The 21,666-nt window shown below is 54.4% G+C and overlaps 2 protein-coding genes across 4 annotated transcripts in view; one reads left to right on the top strand and one right to left on the bottom strand.

The window, feature by feature from the left end:
• The first annotated feature begins 3,714 nt into the window (after window positions 1-3,714).
• OLFML2B (olfactomedin like 2B) lies at window positions 3,715-17,877 on the top strand. 2 transcript variants are annotated; one of them, XM_071565282.1, is made up of 8 exons: window positions 3,715-4,159; window positions 5,248-5,511; window positions 8,944-9,051; window positions 12,159-12,335; window positions 14,007-14,244; window positions 14,916-15,407; window positions 15,891-16,067; window positions 16,305-17,877. In XM_071565282.1, the coding sequence occupies exons 1-8, from the start codon at window positions 4,016-4,018 to the stop codon at window positions 16,904-16,906; spliced, it is 2,202 nt and encodes a 733-aa protein (XP_071421383.1). In that variant the 5' UTR covers window positions 3,715-4,015; the 3' UTR covers window positions 16,907-17,877. The 2 variants fall into 2 exon arrangements, with proteins under 2 accessions (XP_071421383.1, XP_071421384.1); XM_071565283.1 differs by having other exon boundaries at window positions 3,717-4,159; window positions 14,007-14,235.
• Window positions 17,878-18,272: 395 nt separating this feature from the next.
• ATF6 (activating transcription factor 6) overlaps window positions 18,273-21,666 on the bottom strand; it is a 77,287-nt gene continuing 73,893 nt past the window's right edge. For both annotated transcript variants that reach the window (XM_071565449.1, XM_071565448.1), the window contains exon 16: window positions 18,273-20,489. In XM_071565449.1, the coding sequence (XP_071421550.1) occupies window positions 20,281-20,489 (209 nt within the window). In that variant the 3' untranslated portion in view covers window positions 18,273-20,280. The remainder of the gene's footprint in view (window positions 20,490-21,666) is intronic.

A 21,666-nucleotide genomic window follows, 5' to 3' on the forward strand; every position in this document is an offset into this window, starting at 1 on the left:
TAATGCATTCCATGAGGTGCATTTCCTCCTTCAGTGAATGGAGGTGGGAGGAAGCTTCCCTCACCCTGGGCACGTGCAGCAAAGCCATGTGGTGAAGCTGGTGCACGAGGGACTCTCACCACTTGCTGTGGCCCCTGCGAAGCTGTGCAGCCTCCTGCCATCCAACTCTCCCTTGTGTCCAGGTGAGTGGTGGCTATTGTCCACCTCTCCCTTCAAATGCTCACCCACCTCTCTGCTGGCCCTTGGTGGCTACAGAAGACCCGCCTTCAGGAGACCCTGGTACTGAGCTGCAGAGCCCAGGACCATGGTGACATGCTTCATCGGCCTCTTTCTATATGTGACCTCTGGAAGACACAGCTGGACTAGTTTATAGTGCCCTGCAGAATCCGCGTGGGAATACAAGCAAGGAGACATGCGTCCTGCAGCTTTCATCTCTCTTAAGGATGTGGTGCTGAGACTCAAGGCCATGGGACCAAAAGACACATGAACTGAAGCCACAAGGAGGTGCTGGGAAGAGCTCCAGTACATACCAGGACTGTGCAAGGATCAACCACAACTTCTGGCTTACCTTGCTCATCTCTGGGCCAGATAACAAGGAAGATGATGTGCCCGATCCATGTGGATGCTAGGCATCTCTCAGCCTTGGGCCCTAGGTTAGCTGACACATGTCCCATGGAAATGTGTGTCCTTCTGGACTGGCAGAAGCTCCTGACAAGTCAGAGGGTCAGCCTGCCATCCAGAGACAAGCTGGAGAAATGAGGTGGTGACAAGGACCTCATGCAGTTCAGCACAGGGAAGTGCAGAGTCCTGCACTTGGGGAGGAACAGCCCACCACACCACTGTGCTGGGCCACTCACCTGGAAAGCAACTCGACAGAAAAGGCCCCGAGGTTGCTGGCAGATAACTTGAATGTGAGCCAGTAACATGCCTTTGCAGTAAAGAAGGCAAGTGGTGTTCTGGGTGCATTAGCTGCAGGCAGAGGAGGGGGTCCTTTTCGGCAGTGCTGAGGCCACACCTGCGCGCTGGGCTGTCCAGTACAAAAGAGGGATGTGCACATTGAAATGCTTCCAGGGGAGGGCTACTGGGATGGAAAAAGAACTGGAGCATCTCTCCTTCGAGGAAGGACTGGGCATGCTGGGGCTTGTGTCACCTGGAGGAGTCTCGGGGAGCTGGCGAGCACGGATCGTTGTCCCAAACCGGAAGCGTTTTAATTGCGGAGAACTGTAAGGAGCGGCAGCCCCGGGCGCCCGGGCTCTCCCGGCCGGGCGGTGCGCAGGGCTGCGGTGCCACGGGGGGGAGCTGCGCCCCCGCCAGCGGGACACGGCGGGCACCGACGGCGGCGGCTGCCGGCGGTCCTGCGGGAGGTCTGCCTCGAGTCACTCGCCCTCGGCGCCGAGCATCCCTTGGGGAGCAGTGAGCGCTCGGTTGCCGTAAGCTGGGGACAGCGGTGGTTGTCTCTGAAGGTCAGGATGTGCTGCCGCCTGTTCTGTCTCCCTCGGTCCTGCCAAACCCAGCAGGCCCTGACATCAAAATGAATGGCTCCCTGCATCAAGTGCTGGAGGTATCCCGGATCTTGAGCCTCCCACTGCCATCCTCGTGGCCTGGTTTGACTCACAATGTCATGGTCTCCCCACTGCAGGGGCCCCTCACAAGCCCAAGGAAGTGAGAGGTACCCAGGACATGTTTTGGGGTGCAGGTTTTTGCACCCACAGCTCCTGGCACAGAGATGCTTCATTGCCTGTCTTGAAGCTGTCATGTTCCCTTTTTCCCAGACCTGGTGATGGCACTTGATGGCACTCTTGTGGCACTAGAAAAGAGCATTGTCTGCCTGCATCCTTCGGGTGCTCTGGCTTTGCACAAGTCCTGTCACACAGAATAAGGTCAGGTGTGGGGACACTGGGGCCTCCTGCTTAGGCCAAGGTTTGGGCAGACTCCTTCAACAAGACAGAAAAGGCATAGCCACACTTGCTTTCTCTGCTGTACTCCTTAGTCAGTGGGTTTGTCTTGTTTTTTTCTTGAAGGGGGAATGTTCAGGCCTTAGAGACGACTGCAGTGAACCCCAAGTGCCAGTCACTTTCTCTTCTTGCCCCCAAAAGATAGGTTTAAGCCTGTTTTTAACCCAAACTAAATACTACTGGAAATGCTTTCTTCCCCTTAGAAAAGAAATTAACAAAGGATGTCAGTTAACTCCTTCTTTTTTGTTTTGAAATACAGTGGTTCATTTGTTTTCCTTCTTTTTTTCCAACCTTTAAAGTGATCGTTAGGAAAACGCTTACAAAGTTTCAGGTGGTGTTTGCTGTGAGAGCTCTGTGCACTGCTCTCACTGCCAGACCTGGCAGTACCGTGACTGCAGGGGCTCTGGCACTCTGGACCAGCTGGAGGCCTCACTGGACACAGGCTGAGGGCTCCAGAAGCCTGAGTCCTGCAGCCTCAGCGCAGTCTGTGCAGACAGATGGAGTAGCTGCCCCCAGGGAAGCTCAGCAGTGGAAACAAAAGTGAAGGAGCTGGTGCCCAAGGGATCTATTATCCTTGAGACGGCTGGTGTGGCAAGGCTTTTAGAAATGTTTTTTACCTCCTACTGCTCTCTGGTTGCCCAAAGGTTGGCCGTCGTTGTCCTCCCATCCTCCCTGGCTGTTTCCCCTCCTGCTCTGTTCTGCTCAGCCTTGCTGCAGCAACCTGTACGTTTCTGCCCCTTTTCCACAGGCTTTACTTCTCAAGGAGGCCAGAGGAGAGGGAGGCACAGAGCCATCCCACATGAATCTTGTGGTCCTGGAGTCAGCATCTTCTACCATCCCCTGTGCCACAGCTGCTTCCTCTCTCACACAAAATGTTTTCTTTGTGTCTGTTGGCTCCATCCCCAGACAGTGAAGACTGGAGAGAGTGACCGAGATGAGAGAGCTGGAGCCCCTCTAGTCCCAGGGCTGCAGGCACCAGGTTTGGGGTGATTTTGGGACATGTGTGTGTCAGGGACTGGCAGCACTAGGCTTGTGCACAGTCTTGCTTCATCAAGAGCTCACATGGCCTCTTGTGCTGCCTGCTGTTCTCCCTGTCACCTGTGGGCAGGTTTTGAGGCAAATGTGAGCTTGTGCCATACCTGGGACATGGTGCTAGCCTGTGTTTGATTGTCATTGGTACATTTATGAGGGCATCTCAGGTTTCCTTATGTGTCAGTGAGGCACATACATCCTCGTGGCAGTGCAGACACCTCCGCAGAAGATGCTGTGCCTGTGCTTTCCCTGGGAACAGCATGTCCAGAACATTTCCGTTTGGCAGGAAGTGCAGAGGGATACAGGACTGCCAGAGTGCAGCCGCTTCCTGACGGCATCAGCCTGTATTTCAGTGATCACACAGGACTGCACTCATGGCTATGAGCCTGTCTTGGAAACACGCACTGCTTGTGTGACCCCAGTGCGTGCGGTGTTACTGGAGAGCCACGGTGTGCCGTGCCACGCCATCAGCACCACTTCTCTGTGACTCAAAGGATGGAAAGTGAGAGCCAGGCTGTTCCTGGAGATGGAAAAGGAGCCAGGCAGATCATAAGAATGGCTTTGCGTCCCCCACCAGCTCCCTGGCACACCACAGGGGTGGGACGCTCAGGTTTGGTGGGCGCAGACCGGCAGCGCGGGCACTTTGGGAGGGCATGTCTCAGCCTCCCACAGCAGCCGCCCATCCGGGGGCACCCCGCGGACTCCCTCCGGCAGGAGATGGCCGAGTGCCCCGGAGCAGCGCTCTGGGGCTGCGGGGACCCCCGCCGCAGGTGGGAAGCACCGCCCGGGGCGTCGCCGGTCCCGCCCCTCTGTCCGCTCGGCCCCACGCGGGGCCCGTCCTGTCGCCGAAGGAGGGAGGACCGGGAGAGGACCGCGGAGGAGGAACGAGGGAGGGAAGACCGGGAGAGAGGGAGGAGCGGGGCGGGAGCCCGGTCCGGCCCCGCCCGCCCTGCCGCGCCGCACCTGAGCGAGCAGCGGCGGCTCCGCGCCGGCCCCGGCCCCGGCCCCGGCCCCTCCGCCGCCCGCCCATGGCTCGGCCGCTCCCGCTGCTGCTCTGCCTGGCCGCGCTGGGCGCCGGCTGCCGGGCAGGGACCACCCCCGCCGGCACGGCCGGGCCCTCCGCCGAGCCGCTGCAGGACGAGGCGGACAACCAGGAGAACATTCTCTCCCAGGTACCCGCAGCGGGGTGCAGGCGCTGCCGGGGGGATGCTGTGCGCACCCTGCGGGGTGCTGGGTGATGCTGGATGTACGTGCTCGGCGGTGCTGCGTGATGCAGTCTGCTTGTTGGGTGATGCTGTGTGCACCCTGAGCGATGCTGGGTGTACCCTGGGCGCTGCTGGGTGCTGCTGTACGCACCCTGGGTGCTGCTGGGTATACATGCTCAGCGATGCTGGGTGATGCTGCGCACTCAGCCAGCAGTGCCGCTGAGCACGGAAGAGACTTTCATCACCCGCGGTGCAGTAACTCACTGAAGCCCATCTGGGAGCAGTTCACAGCCTCCATCCTATCATTTCTCCGAGGGAGACTCAGAAAACAGGGAGCTTCTTGGGAGGGGAATTGGTGGAGCCTCTTTGTGTGCAGAGGGGAGGGAATCCAGGCTCTTTCCCTGCCAGTGGGATGCGGTGGAGGTTTCTGTTAGATTTGGCTGATCAGACTGTGTGTGATTATATGCCCTCGGAAATGGCTAATGCAGAGACTATTGGAAACGTACTGCCAAAGTTATTTTTGTGCTTGGTCTTTCAGAAGAGCTGTCTGCAAATCTCTGTAAAGGAAATTCCTGGCATTGTATAGGGCTAATCAGAAATACTGCTTCACCACCAGGTTATGCTGCTTATAGGGTGGCTTTCAGTTGCTCTTCCAGTGTACCCTTACCCTGTTTGCCTGTGTAAAAAAATTTTGCTCTGGGTAGCAGGTGACTTATTTAGTCTTCTGGACATGGAGCATTAAAAGACAGCAGGATGGAGTTTGTATTTAAAATTCTTGTATTTAAGATTCAAATCAGCATTCTGCACGGAGTAGAATAAAAAATACTGTGTTATAAGAAGCCAGTTTTTATTCCTTCTTGTAGACGGAGATCAGAAAGCTTTGTGCTCTCTAGAAAGCTTCTTGGTTGGCAGATTTTGGAAGAGCTGGCCAGTTTCCTCGAGATTCAGTGTATCCTAAGTGTCCTTGTTTGGACCTCAAGGTCTAAGCTGTCCTTGTCCCTTGCTGTGCCACCAGAGGACTGGTCATTTGCTAACTGCTGGTGACTTGTGCTCAGCTGTTAGGTGACTATGACAAGGTGAAGGCGGTGTCCGAAGGCTCCGACTGCCGATGCAAATGCCTGGTCAGACCCTTGGGCCGCGGTGCCTGCCAAAGGATTAACGAAGGCGCTTTCAGAGCCGAGGATTTTTACACAGTGGAAACCATCACGTCAGGACCCAGCTGCAAGTGTGCGTGTGTGGCCCCCCCCTCGGCCCTCAACCCCTGCGAGGGGGACTTCAGGCTGAAGAAGCTGCGGGAGGCAGAGAGCAGTGATCTGAAGGTAGGAGAGCATCTTGAGCTCGGGACTCTTTGGGGAGTGGGAGATCTTCTGAAGCCTTTCTTTTTGAAGCCTTTTCTAAAAAAACTATTCCCAAACTTTTTCCTAAACCATCTCCTACTTATGTGTATGTCTGCATGTTTGATATAAAAATCAAGCTCAGCTTAAGGGATTGATTCGAGCAGCTGCAGTCGATGATTCACTCAGTTCATCCCATGCTGCCTGGGGTCCACCGTGACTGTCTGTGCTGGAAGGCCAGAAGGGACTGGGCTGCTCCCTGCCTTTTGTCCAGCTCCAAATGTCCCTGGGGGACAGCTCTGCTCTGCTCAGCAGCTGCCAGGTCATTTTCCTGTTGCAAAAAGGGACTCCCAAGGACCCATGCAAAAAAGATGTTTTGGCTGCCATGGGCCAAAAGCTGCTGATGCATCAGCATGAGGGTGTGTTGCACAGCTGGCTGATGGCAGGATGGGCTTGTTGTTTTCTCTACTACTTAGTATTTTATCTCTCTAGTAATATATAACTCTTTTCCAAATGTGACAGTGTTTGTTCTAAATACTCCTAACTGTTACTGGATTCCTGGATTTGCTGGTGTAGCAGCTGGCAGCAAACCCTTCTGAGGTTTCCAGTTTGCTACCAGTGTAGGGCAGTGGAAAGCACCACTGGCTTGGTCCAGCCCTGGGGAGTCCCTGGAGCAGAAGGCTGAGTTCTGGTGACACTGGTGTGGGCGATGATGGGATGTACCCTGGGGCAGCCCTGGTTGTCCCAGCCATGGGGAGAAGGCAGGAGGTGTGCAAGGTGCTGTGGGGTGGCCTGCAACCGAGGCCACCACGATGGGCTTGTTCTAATTGATTTGGGGTCTGAGGATGTGTTTCATCTTGTCCAACTGCAGACAGTTAGCAGCTTCTTGTCCAAGTGCCCCCGCAGCTATGGAAGATAAACAGGCACAGGCAGACAATCCATCATTTCAGGGAAAGAGGAGTTCCAGTCTAGAGTTGTTTGGTGGTCCTTCATCTGGGGGAGAAGCCAGGATGTCCCCCATGGCCTTAGATGAGGAGTTGTAAGCTCTCTGCGTTAGGGGAGGGGACACCCTCCAAGGTGACAGAGCCACCCCTGTGGTCCCTTACTGGGAGGCAGGCAGAGCTCCTCCACTAGCAGCTCACACCTCTCTCCCAATCCTCTCTGGGGCCGGTCAGCCTCTAGGAGGAGCAGAGTGGTGTGGCTAGCTGTGCCGTTGGCTCTGGATGCTCTTCCCACCAGGGAGCTGCTCACAGCCAGCTGTGGTGTGAAAGCCTGTCCTCTAGGAACTGGCCCTGGCTCCCCTGCTCTTTTCGCAAGGATTTGCGGCCAAGCGATTTCACAAGGTTTATCCAAACATACACACGCGGGGTTTTTCTTTGCTGTGGGAGTCCATCCCCAGGAGCTGTGAAGCAGGCTTGCTTTTTCAGAGCCCCTCCTGGGGTCAGGCTCACTGGAAACAGCCTCTTCTTTTAGGAGAGGACACAGCTCTCGTTCTTATGCAACTCATGAGGAGCAGCTCCTGTGCTCCTCAGCAAGGGGCCGGGTCAGGTCACCTCACTGCTTCAAGCAGCCCCAGGGGTATTACTGTCTTTGTTGATCTGATGAGCATCACGCTTGCCCAGTCCAGCAGTGGGAGATGCACAGGGTCATATGTTATGTTTTACTAGGCTTTCTTATATTCTGACGCAAAAGCCCTGGGTATTGCATGTGTGGGAGAGCCGTGGGAAGTTCCCTCCCTTATGATGAGTGGGATGGGGGATGCTTCCCTGAGGGAATGGTGAGAAAGAGATAAACTGAGAGAGAGAAATCCAGGCAGCAGGAACATATGTCTGGGCACCACAACTTGGTTGAATGGCTGTGCTGGGCATCCCAGCTGAAGGTTTCAGTCCCATCTGTGTCTTTAATGAGGTCCCACAGGAATTCACTGACCATCAGAGCAGTGAGAGCCAAAGGCCATGGTGGGTGAAGGGAAGGAAGCAGTGAGTTGGTAGGAACATCACTGTGTTCTTTTGGAGAGGGCCAGCATGAAGTTGGCAAGGAGTAGCTTAATCTAAAATCTGTTTTTGTGAAATAGCAACAGCCTGCTCCTTTGCTTACAGGCACGGTGTGTGTTGTGGGGGTCTCAGATACAGAGTCAGTGCAAGGAGTCTGTGTTCAGGATGATTTGGAAGGAGGTTAATAAAGTCTGCAACCTTTGTGCGTTGATGGAAGTTATCCAGCCTGGAGGGAAAGCGCATGTCTCCAGTGGCTGTCTGGCAGGCTGTGTGCATTGTATTGGTCATCTCCATCCAACCCTCAGTGGAAAGTGGATGCATAGCCATAAAACAGCTCTTGTCTCTTAGTGCTGCCATTTTATCTGGCCCAAAAAATCTTTCCTTTGCTGTCAGCTCCACAGGGAGACTGCAGAGGCTGGGGTGGAAACTCCAAGAGCTGCCAGCAGTGCTGCCTGTGATTCTCCCATGTTTACGAAGCTCTGTTGACCAGTTTATGGCTGCTGGGAGAAAATGTCACTGCCCTGTAGTAATTCCCATGCACTGAAAATCCTTCTCAGCCCTTGGGGCTGTGAGGTCTGCAGCACCATGTGGACATGTGGGGACATGTGGAACTGAAGGGAGGAGACGTGTGTGGGAGCTGAGGCAGGGAATGGTCCAGAAGCCCTTCTCACCAGCCTTGCCATGCTCAGCACTGTCCTCTGTGGAGGAGTACCAGGAACTGGACAAAAGGCAAAATGAGGGTATTGCTGTCCAGATCCCCAGGACTGGTGAGCAAGGGCTGATGCTGGGCAGGACTTAAGGACACAACCTTTCCTGCTGTGGGACAGGGGAGAGTTAAATACAGGCTGTCTCCTAAATGGATGGTTGCAGGAGAGGGCACCATCCCTCTGATAAAGTTGTTCTCCAGGAAGCAAACTGTTACCAGGCTGGCACTGAATTTCTGTTTCTTCGTACTTGCATTTGGGAGTATTTTAACATTTTTTTAACAAGTTTCTTCTTGTTCCAGGAAAAAAAGCACAGGATGGCACTAACTCAGAGTCTGATCTCAAACTCACTTTTATTTGAGCTGCCTTGTTGCCTTTTTTACTGGCAGTCATATCACTGGTGGAATAACTAATCCTTTGGGCTTGCAGGAGAGCCTGCCTAGAGCTGGCAAAGAGAGCAATGATTCTCCTTGTTCTGCTACTAATCCCCAGCACCCAAAAAGTGTTCCTGAAGCTCTGCAGAGGTATAGTGTGTTGCTCCTGCATGCTGTGCTCTGACCAGGGCAGCAATGCAGCAGGGCTTTGTAAGAGAAGACTTGCTTTTTAATACACTTGCACTCAGATGGGTGCATCACCTTTGGCTTTTCAGCTGAGGAAACCACGCAGGGCACATTATGGCGAGTGCTGCTGACTGACAGTGTACTCCCTTTGCCTTGCAGCTGTCCTCCATCGTCGAGATGCTGGAAAGTGCCTTTTATGGCTTAGACCTTCTGAAGCTGCACTCAGTCACAACCAAGCTGGTGGGTCGGGTAGAAAAGCTTGAGGAGGTAAGATGAGTCCTGCTCTTCTTTGAGGTCATTGCCTTCAGTGGCAATTGCCTCTACTCAAGTTCCTGGTACCTTTGGTGGATTCAGAGCCTTGCTGCATTTGGAAGAAATGTTAATTAATTATTTGGCTGAAGCTAAACCAGACCAGACTAGGCTGTCTGAACTAGACCGGACTAGATTCCCCACGTCTCCTCTCAGGAAGTTCCCAGCACATCACCACCCCATCAGCCTTGCCTGACCCTTTCCTGCTCCTCCATCCCTCAGGGCCCAAACTGGGTGCGGGATCCCAGCTGTGGTCTCACCAGAAGCAGTACCTCCTTAGGTCTGGAAGGACCTGCTGTCAAGTTTTTCCTCTTCTCAGTTTTACATCTGTGTTAGTTGCTCTCAAAGGCTGCTTTTGTACTGTTTGATGTGGGGGCGAGAGGTTCAAGACTGGTGCTGGGGTACACTCACCAGGACTGCAGGGAGCCAAGGAGCTGAGATTCCTGAAGGACCAAGTTACGTCTTGGCCTGCATTAAAAAAGAGCAGAACCCTCAACCTTCCATTCTTTTCAGAGCAGACTTCCAGTGAAATAATTTGCACTTCCATATAGTTTAATATTTCTTTGGCTAGCACCACGTAGGGTTTGCAGTTTGTTAAGCTGTGCTCAGCTATGTAGCAACAGGTTGCCAGATTAAATACTGGAGTTTTCTCCCGTGGTCTGTATCTGGGACAGTAATTCCACATTTTTGTCAGAGTGGAGCAGTCCCGTTCATCTCCAGCCAGAAGCTGAGAGGTGATGATTTATAAAGCCAAAATTCCACTCCAAAGTGTTTGGGAAGGCACAACGTGCTTCATCCCGGGGTCAGGAAGAAGACAGCTGGGAGGTGCATGCTTGCCTGGGGTACTCTGGGTTTCCAAGCACAGTAATTGACCCAAAAGGGGGAAAAGGGGTTTTGAGGTCTAAAAATAACAAAGCACCAATGTTCCTGTTTGCAATCCCACCCTCTTCCTGTGGTTTAGGGTGTTCTCCAGTGATTACTTGGGTTTGCCAAGGGATTACTTCATGTGGGGTTGTCACTCCTCTCTGCTTCAGTACCAAAGAAGCCCTGCCTACCAGCCAAGTCCTGCAAGGGGGCTTCAGAGCCAGCAGTGCTGGTGGCACTTTGGGCACACAGAGTGACTTTGCAGCCTGGTCAGTCTGCTCACAGCCTGTCACAGGGAGGCAGACAGGCAGAAAGCTCCGTCTGGCTGAAGTAGTTTGGCCAGAAGTGGAGCAGTAAAGGTGTAAAAGCAGAGAATTCACAGGTTGGGGTCTTTAATTTCCCAGAAACAAGGCTGCAGGGTCATGTAAAAGCAGCTGAAGCTGCCTACAGGCACTTATCTGGGATGGAGAAAGACTGGAGAGGTCTGGGTTAGGTGGAGATAGCCCAGTGCTCTGGGGCAGGCTGAGCTGATGCAGGCAGTGCAGGCAGCAGGTGTGAAACGCCTCCTGCTGCTGGCTTAGCGTGGAAATTCCTGTTGAGAGGAGGTGGAGGAGGATCACAGCCTGTATCAGCCATGGGGTCTGACACAACGGGCAGCTGAGACGCTGAACAAGAGCCTGGCAGGGCTTCAAAGCATCATCCTCCCAGGCGGGTGTGCTTTTGGCAGCTGCTCCTCAGCAAAGCAGCTGAGTGGCCTCCAGCAGCATCACAGGCCAGGCTTTGGTGGTGCCTCCCCACTCCCACTCAAGGGGAGGCAGATTTTGTCCCTAAGTAGGTCATAAGCCAAGTATTACACAGAATAAGTGATAAGGGCACAGGGCTGTTGGAATTAGTCATCTTCTCCAAAGGCAAATGGTGTCGAAAGCTCCTCCTGCACTCATCCTAGAAGAGCATCATGAGAACCCCTGCTTACTACAGCAAAACACTTGCTGAAAAGTCCCTGTGTCATTGGACTCAGCCTCAAAATCTGAAACTCACAATTCCTGATTAAAGGCTGGGAATTCAGTTACCTATGGAGGGGATTGGGGGTTAACTGAGCTCAGGACGGTGTTTTTGCAGAGATTAGAAGGTTTTCCAAGTTGTTTCCCGTATAACAAGGTGTTTTAGTCAAGTGGTGCCCATGAAGGGAAGGAACCCCCAAATTCCTGGTCCACAGAACTAGCAAGGCACTAGAGAAGGCCTCTAGCAAGGCCGATCCTTTGCTCACAGCTGTCACATCAGCTGGTGATGTTGAGGTCACAGATGGAGGTCATGGTGGTTTTTAAGAGAAATTAATGACAGAACAGATTGAAAATGAAGGATCATGGTAACCACCCCCAGCCTCTGTGCAAAAGTGCTCTGATTGATGTGCCACCTATTCAAAGCAGTTGCTGTTTGAGATGTAGAAGCCCAAGGACTGATGAGCAGAGACAGCAACAACCCCTTGGGTACAGAGTGTGCCTGTTGTTGAGGAACTGAGAAAGGCAAAGGGGTGTGCCTGCCCCATGAGCTGCAGCCAGCCCCAGCTTCCTTGTGGTCACAGGACAACTCTCTGAAGGTCACTGGCTCTTGTCCTGTCCCCAGATTCTCCCTCTCTTCTGTGGAAGTAGAGTGTGATGAGGAGGAGCAGTCCCTGAGTGCTGGTACTGTGTGGCCAGGCAGCAGGGTAGGACAGGGAGAGCTAAAACCAGATCAGTGGGATGCTGACCTCCAGAACATCCCTTAAAGGTCATGCAGAGAGCAGGCCAGCAAGGATAGCATCCTGGTAGGAGTGTGGGATTAATAAATGGAAGATGAGCTTGCTGCCACAGGCCAAGGACACCAGGCTGAGACTGGGTGGTTTTGCTTATCTTTTCCTCTTCCTTCTATGAACCTGTGAGTGTAGCCGAAGATGAGTGTTGAACCTCATGGCCACACTCCTGTTCTATGGGGACCTGTGTCAAAGAGTGGGTCTGGGATGTGCACACCAGGGATGGGGTTTCTAGTTCCCACTGGGCTCTAAGGCATCTTCTTAGCAGCTAAAGTGCCCTGCTCCACATAGAATCCCAGCTGTGAGCCCAGGATGGTGGCACAGAGCTTCCTGGCTCCTGGGCTGTGGTTTGGGGACCATGGGGCATCCCTGGACTTTAAGCGGAGTAAAGTCTGCTGTCTTGCTTTTCTAGGGCATGTCCAGGAACTTCACGCAGGAGGGCCACCGGGCAGGAGCCAGTGGGGAGGAGAGTCTGCAGGATACCCCTGGCAGGGACAAGGAGAACTGCTCCAGGCTCCTCACCAACAGCCTCGCGGACATTGAGAGCTCACTACAGCGGGACGCGGAGGCTGCCTACACACATGCAGAGGTATGGCTGCCCAAGCACGGCTCAGCGTTGCTGCTGCTGCACCAGCCAGCCCTGGGGGTGTCTCCTGGATGTGGCCCCGGGCCAGTGATTTTCTTCTCAGCTCGGGTGACCCTGTTACCATGCCTCCGACTCCAGCCTGCTTCTCTCGGCATGGCACAGCCCAGCTGCGGCCAGGGTGGGATGTAGGTGGGAGCAGAGGGAGGTTGCTCCCTAGGCCTCCCCTGTTCCCACGGGGTTGTTGGTTTTCGAGGTCAGCAGCGGCTGAACTGCTCGGAAAGTGTGATGTCATTGTGGGGCCGGCTGGGAAGCAGTGGGAAACTCGGAGCCTTTGATTAGCAGGGCTTGGGGCTCAGTGGAGGGACAGCTTGTCGCCTTCCCTCCTTCCTTCCCAGGCAATTACCCCTTCACAGACGGCCCCTGGGCCTGGCAGGCTCCAGGCAGAGGCTTTGGGCATCCCTGGCTCTGGCATCCAACCCCAGACTGTGGGGGTCCCTGTGGGGTCTGCCCAGTGTGGTGACATCCTCTGCATGGGGCAGCACTTTCTGTGCAGTCTCAGGGAGGGACGAGAAGGGTGTTTTGAGAAAAGATCTGCCCAGTGTGTTCTGATGCTCTGGCTGCTTCTGTGGTGCAATCCAGCATGGCTTTGTGCTCCTCTGATGCCTGCTGGGCAGCTCCTGGAGCATCCTGCCCTCACTCCTGCAGGGCAAAAAGTATCTGAGGGGGCAAACATAATTTCCAGCTTAAACAGGGGTGCTCAGTTCCTGAGGATGGCAACAATCTGCACTTGTCCCTCCTGGGTGCTGTGAGTCCTGTGTGGGGGTGGGCTCCCCAAGGCCTGTTGGGAAGAAGGGTGGGCTCCCACACATGCACTGTGTGTTGACAGGTGGGAAAAAGGCACCAACCATACTGTGCCAGCACACTGTGCCCCAGGGAGAGCCGTGCCCCAGACAGGGGGTGTCCAGCTGTGCTCCCAGCCCCGCTCCCCCTGGTCCCCACACCATAAGCTGAGCAGCTGCTGCCCACTGGAGGTGAGCCAGCCCCAGCCAGGCAGGGGAGTTGAGCATGGGGCTTTTATTACCCTGAGTGACCTCATTTCCCAATATTCCCCTTTTCTCGCTGTTAATTGCAGCAGGGCCCATCTTCTCAGCCAAGTGGGCACTGCTTCAACCTTCAGGCTGGCTTTCCGATTTCCTTTAATGAGATGAAGTCCTTAAGACATGAGCTGCAGCAGCTGGTCCCTGCCCCAGGGGTGTTGCTGGTCCCTGCCTTGAGGGGTTCCTGGTCCTACTGGGAAGGTGGCCTCAGTCTTTCTGACTTGTGAAAGCTGGGTGCACATTGCACTCTCTACAGATGAGCTGCCGCACCGCTCCCTGGCATGCAAGGGAGAGTATCCCACTCTGCCCACCTGTCCTGCATCCCACAGCATGTGCCTTACTGAGTGATGAGTCCTGGAATTGCAGGGTGGCACCAGTGATGTGCAGGAGCAGTACTGGTTGGCCACCTCACTGTCTCCTACAGGGCTGCCCTTGTCAGAAGGGACTGAAAGTGACCCTGAAGAAGGAGGGAGCACAGAACCTCCTACCCAGTGCAGGGCTGGCCCACCTGACCTGCCCTGTCCCCAAAACACTGCATTCTGGCCCATCCAGTAACAACATTCTGTGTCTCTTGCAGGGTAAATATGAAGAAAGATTCCTGAAAGAAGAAACCATATCCCAGCAGATCAACTCTGTTGAGTCCCTCCCCGAGCTGCACCTCTCTCTGGAGGACAAGAAGCCTGAGCAGCTCTTGCAGAGGAAGCTGCGGGTGAGGACCCGGCCTCCTTCCAAGCCCACCATTGTCCGAGGGGTCACCTATTACAAAGCCCAGTCCACCGAGTCGGAGAATGACATCGAGGAACAACGTGAGTTGGGTATGCAGCCATGTTTGTGGGATGGATGGCTGCACCCTGTGAAAAAATGGTGTCCACCCCTGAGTCCTGCCTCATCTGCTGGGAATGTGTGGGCAAAGCGTGTGGGAGCAGCAGGGGCAGGAGGACTCAGAGGCAGGAGGAGGTGGGATGACTGTCACTTTACTGCTGTGGAGCCTTTGGGCCCTGTATGCGGAGCAATGCAGCATTGTTATGCCATGGAAAATCCCTGGTAGCTAAAGAAATAGGTCACTGCTTCAGTTTAAAACACTCAACATCAACACCTTTCCTAAAGGACGTCTGGTGACTGGGGAGCCCCAGTGGTCCCTCTGTGCCTTGGGTGATGCATCCACTTTGGCATCATGGGTTAGGTGAATGGGATCTGGCTTGACATGCAGCTGGGTCTCCATCCTGCCCCATTTCTGGAGCTGGCAGGACAGAATTGCTCTCTGTCACCTCCTGCTATGCCCTGCCTGAAGTGGTGGATGTGGCTGTGATGGGGTCTCGTTGACCTAATGTGAGCACTGTCAGCCTCTGTAGTTCATGCAGCCTTTCTCCAACTGGAAATGGGGAGGGAATGCAGTTCGGATTAGTACAAGACAGCTTGCAGAAGGGGGCAGGGGGGCCTGGCTGTGGGGGACTGTGGGGCTGACACCTGTGTCTGTATTTGGCAGCGGATGAGCTGTTCAGTGGGGACAATACGGTGGACCTGCTGATCGAGGACCAGCTCCTGAGGCCCAACAGCAGGGTGGGCGAGGGTGTGAGGAAGCCCTCCCCGGTGGGATGGCCACCCACCCCTGGCAGTGCTCCCATCACCCTTCCAACTGCTGACACTGCTGCGACGGCCACAGTGCCACTGTCACCTGCCACATCCACAGACCCCACGCCAGACCCCAACGTTGTGAGCTGGCTGACCCCCACCCCAGAGACTGTGACTGCTCCGACAGGGCTGACAGAGGAGGGGATCCCACAGCTACCAACAGCCTTGGCCAGCACAATGGTAGCCACAGCCACGGAGAACCTGCCCACAGCCACCACTGTGGGGACCTGGAGCGACATGGAGAGCAGCCCAGGAGCTTGGGGACAGGCAAGCACCCCTGCAATGCCAATCAGCCCTGCCACCCCAAAGGAGGGCCTGGAGGAGGAGGACATCAGGAACATCATTGGTGAGAGCCTGCAGGTCCTGCATTGATCCAGCTGTGCACGTGGGTGCTGGCTTGTGCCCACATGTCCAGCTAAGCACAGCACACCTGGATTTAGTCACAGGTGGGAAGAGTCATGGAGATGGTGGCTGGACAGAATTTCATTAGGGTGACAGTTTTACTTGCTTATTAATTCTGAAACCTACTGTAGTCTCCTCCCAGTTTGGGGGCTGGGCTGGGCAGAGCAGAAAGAGGCTTCCCTGGACATGGACCCAAGACAGGCAGCAGCCTCAGTTTGGGGCAGGGACATGGCTGAGGCTGTGGGGAGATGTTTCCAAGATCTAACCAGTGCTACTGGGCCTTGTGGGGCTGCAACTGGGCAGATGTAGCAGGGGGTAGCTGCTGAGTGAGCAAGAGACTGGAGGAGGGTGATGCCTGCCCCAACAGGAGCAGGGAGAGTGCAGCCTCCCTGCCTCAGGCCTCACAAGCCCTTCTCTGCCCATGCAGGGCGCTGCAAGGACACACTCTCCACCATCTCAGGGCCCACCACCCAGAACACCTATGGGCGCAATGAGGGAGCCTGGATGAAGGACCCTCTGGCCCCGGAAGAGCGGATCTACGTCACCAACTACTACTATGGGAACACACTGGTGGAGTTCAGGAACCTCGACAATTTCAAGCAAGGTGGGTTTTGTTCCATCTCCAATGCCATGCTGGCTGCTGCTTGGCTGATCCAAGTAGTATCCTTGGGTTGCTGGATCATGGGGGATGATCTGCCTGTTAACCCTCCCCTACCTGGGTTCAGAGCAGGTCAGGCTGGGGCTGATGGCTGGGGAGAGAGCACAGGCAGAGCTGGGGGCAGAGGCCACCCACCCCAAAGCAGAGGGAGGATCTCACCAGCAAGGTGTCTCTGCCCCGCAGGTCGCTGGAGCAACTCCTACAAGCTCCCGTACAGCTGGATTGGGACAGGACATGTTGTCTACAATGGCTCCTTCTATTACAACCGAGCCTTCACACGCAACATCATCAAGTACGACCTGAAGCAGCGGTACGTGGCCGCCTGGGCCATGCTGCATGATGTAGCCTACGAGGAGTCCACCCCCTGGCGGTGGCGAGGCCACTCAGATGTGGACTTTGCTGTGGATGAGAATGGCCTGTGGGTCATCTACCCGGCCATCAGCTACGAGGGCTTCAACCAGGAGGTGATTGTGCTGAGCAAGCTGAATGCAGCTGACCTCAGCACCCAGAAGGAGACCACGTGGCGGACGGGGCTGCGGAAGAACTTCTATGGAAACTGCTTTGTCATCTGTGGGGTCCTGTATGCGGTTGACAGCTACAACAAGAGGAATGCCAACATCTCCTATGCCTTTGACACACACACCAACACACAGATTATCCCCAGGCTGCTCTTCGAGAACGAGTATGCCTACACCACGCAGATAGACTATAACCCCAAGGACCGCCTGCTCTACGCCTGGGACAATGGCCACCAAGTCACCTACCATGTCATCTTTGCCTACTGAGACCCCCCACCACAGTGGGGCACTGCAAGCCAGGGGCCACCAGCACCTTTTATTGTTATTTTTATTATTATTGTTATTTTGTACAAATCGAAGAGTAAATGATGGTTTTTGTTTCAAGCTGGTTTTTTATGGCGGATTGTAGATCGATCCCCAGGCCAGAGCCACCCCATTTGTTTTTGCTGTATCCCTGCTTCTGATTTTCCTTCCTAGGGGAAGGTTCTCCTTCAGAAGGGCAGCCTGGGCTCTCCTGCCCAGGGAAGAGGAGGTGACCCAGACATACTCATAATGATGTTTTTAGCTAAAGATGAATCAGCAAGACACCTCAAACCAGTACAAAGCTGGCCTCTCTGCTGTGGGCACCAGGTCCCAGCGGGATGCTGATGTCTGCCTGCCCTGGTGGAGGACCTGTGTGTCCTATGGGAATGTCCCATCTCTCAGGACCATCTTCCCAGCTGACGGCCAGCAGACCCTTTGGAGATCCTGCTGTACAATGGGGCTCTGAGTGCAGCTCCAGCAGCCCCTGGTGCTGGCACTTACACTGAGGACTGTCCCCTCCAGCTGGGGCTCTGCCTTTTGCAACGTGCTCAAGGAGTCCAAGCACATCCTGAGCCCTGATTTGCACCTGGAGTGAGCTTGTAGCAGGAGGGGGATGCTGTAAATACGTGTAGATGGCTTTTGTTTGTTCATTTTGTAACCCAAAGTAGTCCCCCTTGGCACTTGCTGGGTGAAGGCTCTGCTCAGCTGGGCTCTGGGATGCCTGGGTAGGGGGCTGTGGGGCTGGGGGAGCCCTGGAGCATGGGGAGCCCTTGTTCTGGTGCTCCATCTCCTACATTCCTTCCTGCTGCTGTGCTCGCCCTGGTCCTGGCTGTTGACCATTGGGATCCCCTCACAGAGGCACAGCCCTTACCCTCCTGCCCACCAGCATCTTGTATTTACCTGCTGTCAGTAATAAAGGATCCAGTACCTTTGCAGCTGTTTGAGGCTTTCTTTGGCTCTGGCTCACCCTCTGGGTGCGTGGAAATGCACAGAGGTATTTTGGTGGGGGTTTGGTTGGTTTAGGGAGACCCAACTTACACACCAAATGGGGAGAGACTCCAGGAGGCTCTAGGCCACTTGGGACTGGCACACTGGGGCAAGGTGACATGGTCACGTCCAGCCCTGAGAAGAGCTTGTCTCTGCAATGCCAGTTGCTGCAGGGAGACCCTCATGGCTTCCCCTTTGCCATGCTCTGGGTGCATGTGCCATGGGCAGTGCTAACGCTGTGCTGAGCAGTCACACTGCAGTCCAGGAGACAGCAGACACAGCACTGGCCTCCTAGTCTTTTACCTAAGGAAAACAGTATTAACAAACACAGTAACAATGAATATTAACAATAAATAAAAGAAGGATTTTATTGCCTTCAGTGCTACAGAGAACAGAACTACACAGGATGAGAGATGCTCTCCACCACTGGAGCCCATGGGTGCTGGCTAAGAACACAGTGCCACCCCAGCTCCTCAGCAGCAAATGCCCACCCCCCCCCCCCCCCCGCCACCCCCAGCAGCTGGCCACCCTTTCCTGGGGCTGTGGAAGAGCTCTGTACCCCTGGCTGGGGCACTGTCAGGGGTTTTATTTTTGACTATTGTGTGAGCTGGCCCACAGTCAGGTGGGGCCGAGGCCAGGAAAATGAACTGGTGCAAGGAGTGCAGCCAAACCCCTGGCCGAGCCCGGCTGCTTCCCAGCAGTGGAGTACTGAGAGGACGGGGGGCCTGCGCAGCTTGCACCGAGTACGTGGCAAAGGGCAAAGCTTTTCCATAGTGTTGCAAGGCACATACTTCACAGGGGTGTATTGCTCCTCATCATCCTCCTCACTGCCCCTGGAGCTGTTTGCCTTGCTGCTGGATGGATCAGTCTTTATTTCCTAACAGCCACACACACAGGCAAATACTAATAGTCAGAATTAAAAACGCCTCACAAGCCAGTCAGCACTCAGACCACGAAGGAAAGGCAGCTGGCTGGCAAACTGAAGCCCATCATCTTCTGTGCGAACTGCAAAGGGGAAAAAAAATACTGTAACATGCTGAAGTCATTACACAAGGCCAATGCTCTGCTGGCGTCTCATCTCAGATGAGCACCACGGTACACTGGAGCTCCTCATCCCAGCTCCAGCCTGGGGCTGACAAACATGGGACCAGGGAACAGAGCTCCACAGTGGCTTTGGAACGGCAGCAGTTGGCTGCAGCTCAGTGTTTGGGGCAAATGGCACAATCCCCCACTGCCTGGTGGGTGGCTGTCAGTGCTGGCAAGGCAGGGGTGTGTGGGGCTGAGCACACGTGTACATGTGTGTGGCTTCAGGAGGAAGGTGCTGTGGCTGTGTCCCTCTGAACTGCCCCAGCAGGGCCAGTGCTGGTCCATGGGCTGTTGTTAGCAGTGAAAAGTATTAAATAGCACACACAAAAACCAACCCAAACAAAAAACAGGAAAAGGGAACCAAATCCAAGAAACCAAAAACTTTACAAATGCATCTGCTGCATTAAATCACCTCCCTTGGGCCAAGCCCCAGCCTTTTGCCAAGAAGCCACGTGGGCTAGGGAAGACAGCAGCAGTGTGCAGGGGAGAGTATGTAGGTGGGGTGTGGGGGTTATGAACTGTTCTATCAGTGCAGGCTGTTCCGCCTGTAGTTCTTTAGTTGTACATGCAGGGTCCCACCACCCTCCTGGGTGGTTGGGGCTGGGCTGCCTCAGCCCCCGTGGCACTGCTGAAACCCTGGGAAGCATCCCAGGGCTCCCTGGCAAGGCAGGCTGCACAGGCAGGGAGATGGGCAGGTGTGTGGGTTTGACAGGCACGGGGCTGTCTGGTCAGGCCCACAACAGCCATTCTGGCAGAAGAGGTATATTCCTGCTCTTGGGGTGCAGGGCCAGGGCTGGGTGGCAGCATGGGGTGTAGGGCTGCAGCAATCCCTGCACTTGCAGCTGGGAGCTGGACACTGCTGCTTCCTGCTGCCCTGCACTCACCACAGCCTGATCTCAAGAATGGGTGTCCACTGCAATGTCTCTGGGGCAGGACACCAGGGTCCTCAGACTCCCATCTCAGGAGGCAGCCTAATAGGAACAAAAAGAAAAAACAGCCCACAATTTTGGACAGTGCACAAGTAGCAAAGATGGGCTGTGTCCCCTCTGCACCAGTCCTGGGTGGCACAGCTGCTCATGCCGACATCAGAACTGAGCTGTGTAATCTCTGGACAGGATGAGGCCATTGGGTAGGGCACAGGAATGGGCTAAGGGGGACTGTGCCGATGTGCCAGGAGCCCCAGGGACCTGCCAGGGAAGGGGCTCAGCCTGGAGGCAGGACTGGCTGCATGCTGGGTGCACTGGCTGTGTGCTAAACCCCAGGAGCTACTGCAAGGATTTGACAATGGCCCTCAGGGCATGGGGCATCTCTGGGACGGAGGGGGACGAGCTGTAGAAGGTGTCGGTGTGATTTCTGCGTTGCTCTCGAAGGTATGGAGGGACAGATGAACTTTTGATGTGGAGGATCCTTGTGTCCATCACTTCACAGTCAATCTGCATCATCACCTCATAGTCCTGCCCATTGATCACATTCTCTGCAAAAGAATAAAAAAAAGGTTAGAATTAGCCCTGCAAGCTAGTGACCCAACGGTACCAAAGGCAGAGCTTTCTGGACCATTTTTTCTGTCTGGAGCAGGCGCTGGAAGAGGGGAACTCCCTTTTTTACAGCTCCACACACAGAGCTCCATTTCGCACAGCATGGCCCCAGCCTGTTTGTGACACCTCAAAGGGCCCAGGCCACACTTAGCATGTGCAGCCACACTTAGAAACTAATATAGGTCTTTTATTTTCCCCTCCTTCATCTGCACATAATTACCGATGGAATTTGCACTGTATAACATTTATTACAGAACTGTTGCTCTTGAGCCACTAAAGTGTGGGGTGATTGAAGATAAGGTTTATTTAAGAAAGCTGAATGTTTCACTTTCTGTAACCCTCTTGACACTGAGGATCTAGAGGAATTTCTTCACCAGATTATTAATAAAAAAAGCTAAAATGTGATCTCTCAAAAGAATTAACTGTGCCTCATTACTGTCCTGACCTGCCTGTTGTACTTGCATGATGTGGTGACACTGGGCAAGGCCATTACTCTGAGAGACCTCCGGACACAGGGAGACCCAGACCAGCACATGGGACCCTGGCTGCATCACCCCATTGCAGCCCCAGGCCCAGCACATCTGCTGCCACAGAAGCTCCTGGGCTTACAGGCTGAGGCTGTGCACATGGCTAGCATCTGCTGCCTGGATTTAAAGGTGGGAGACTACTCCCTGCATAGACAGTGTGTCCAGGAATGCAAGAGCTGAGATCGGATTTCCAGGCACGACCAATCCTTGCCTTTCAGAGTCAGAAGACTGCCACTGGCAGGGTTTTCCTTCTGTGCTAAGGATGGAAGATCACCTAATGGAAAGCATATGGATTGGAGGAATGCAATATACATTACTAATTTTTACTGTTTTCCTGGATTAACTCTGACTCTGGATGACAGCTGACAACCATGGTCGGACCCTCTTGTACCCCACGCCACCTGTAGAAGCCATCAAATCAAGTATGTCTGGTACAGTAATGAAAAGCAGGAGCAAACCCTTGCTAAGGGGGCTGAGAGCCTGCAAGGAAAATCAAAGCTCCCACCTGCAAGAAATGAAATGGAAAAAGCTCTGTATGTGCCACTGAGATACTGAAGCAAGGAGCAGATGTGCATGTCTGTGCCACTGA

Source organism: Pithys albifrons, chromosome 10 (assembly GCF_047495875.1).
Source record: "Pithys albifrons albifrons isolate INPA30051 chromosome 10, PitAlb_v1, whole genome shotgun sequence".
NCBI lineage: Eukaryota > Metazoa > Chordata > Aves > Passeriformes > Thamnophilidae > Pithys > Pithys albifrons.

Excerpts from the sequence above, each read along its gene's own strand:
- OLFML2B (XM_071565282.1), top strand. The coding sequence starts at position 4,016 with ATGGCTCGGCCGCTCCCGCTGCTGCTCTGCCTGGCCGCGCTGGGCGCC. Across the intron at positions 4,160-5,247 it reads AGGAGAACATTCTCTCCCAG|CTGTTAGGTGACTATGACAA; the intron begins GTACCCGCAGCG and ends ACTTGTGCTCAG. Across the intron at positions 14,245-14,915 it reads CGAGGAACAACGTGAGTTGG|CGGATGAGCTGTTCAGTGGG; the intron begins GTATGCAGCCAT and ends TGTATTTGGCAG.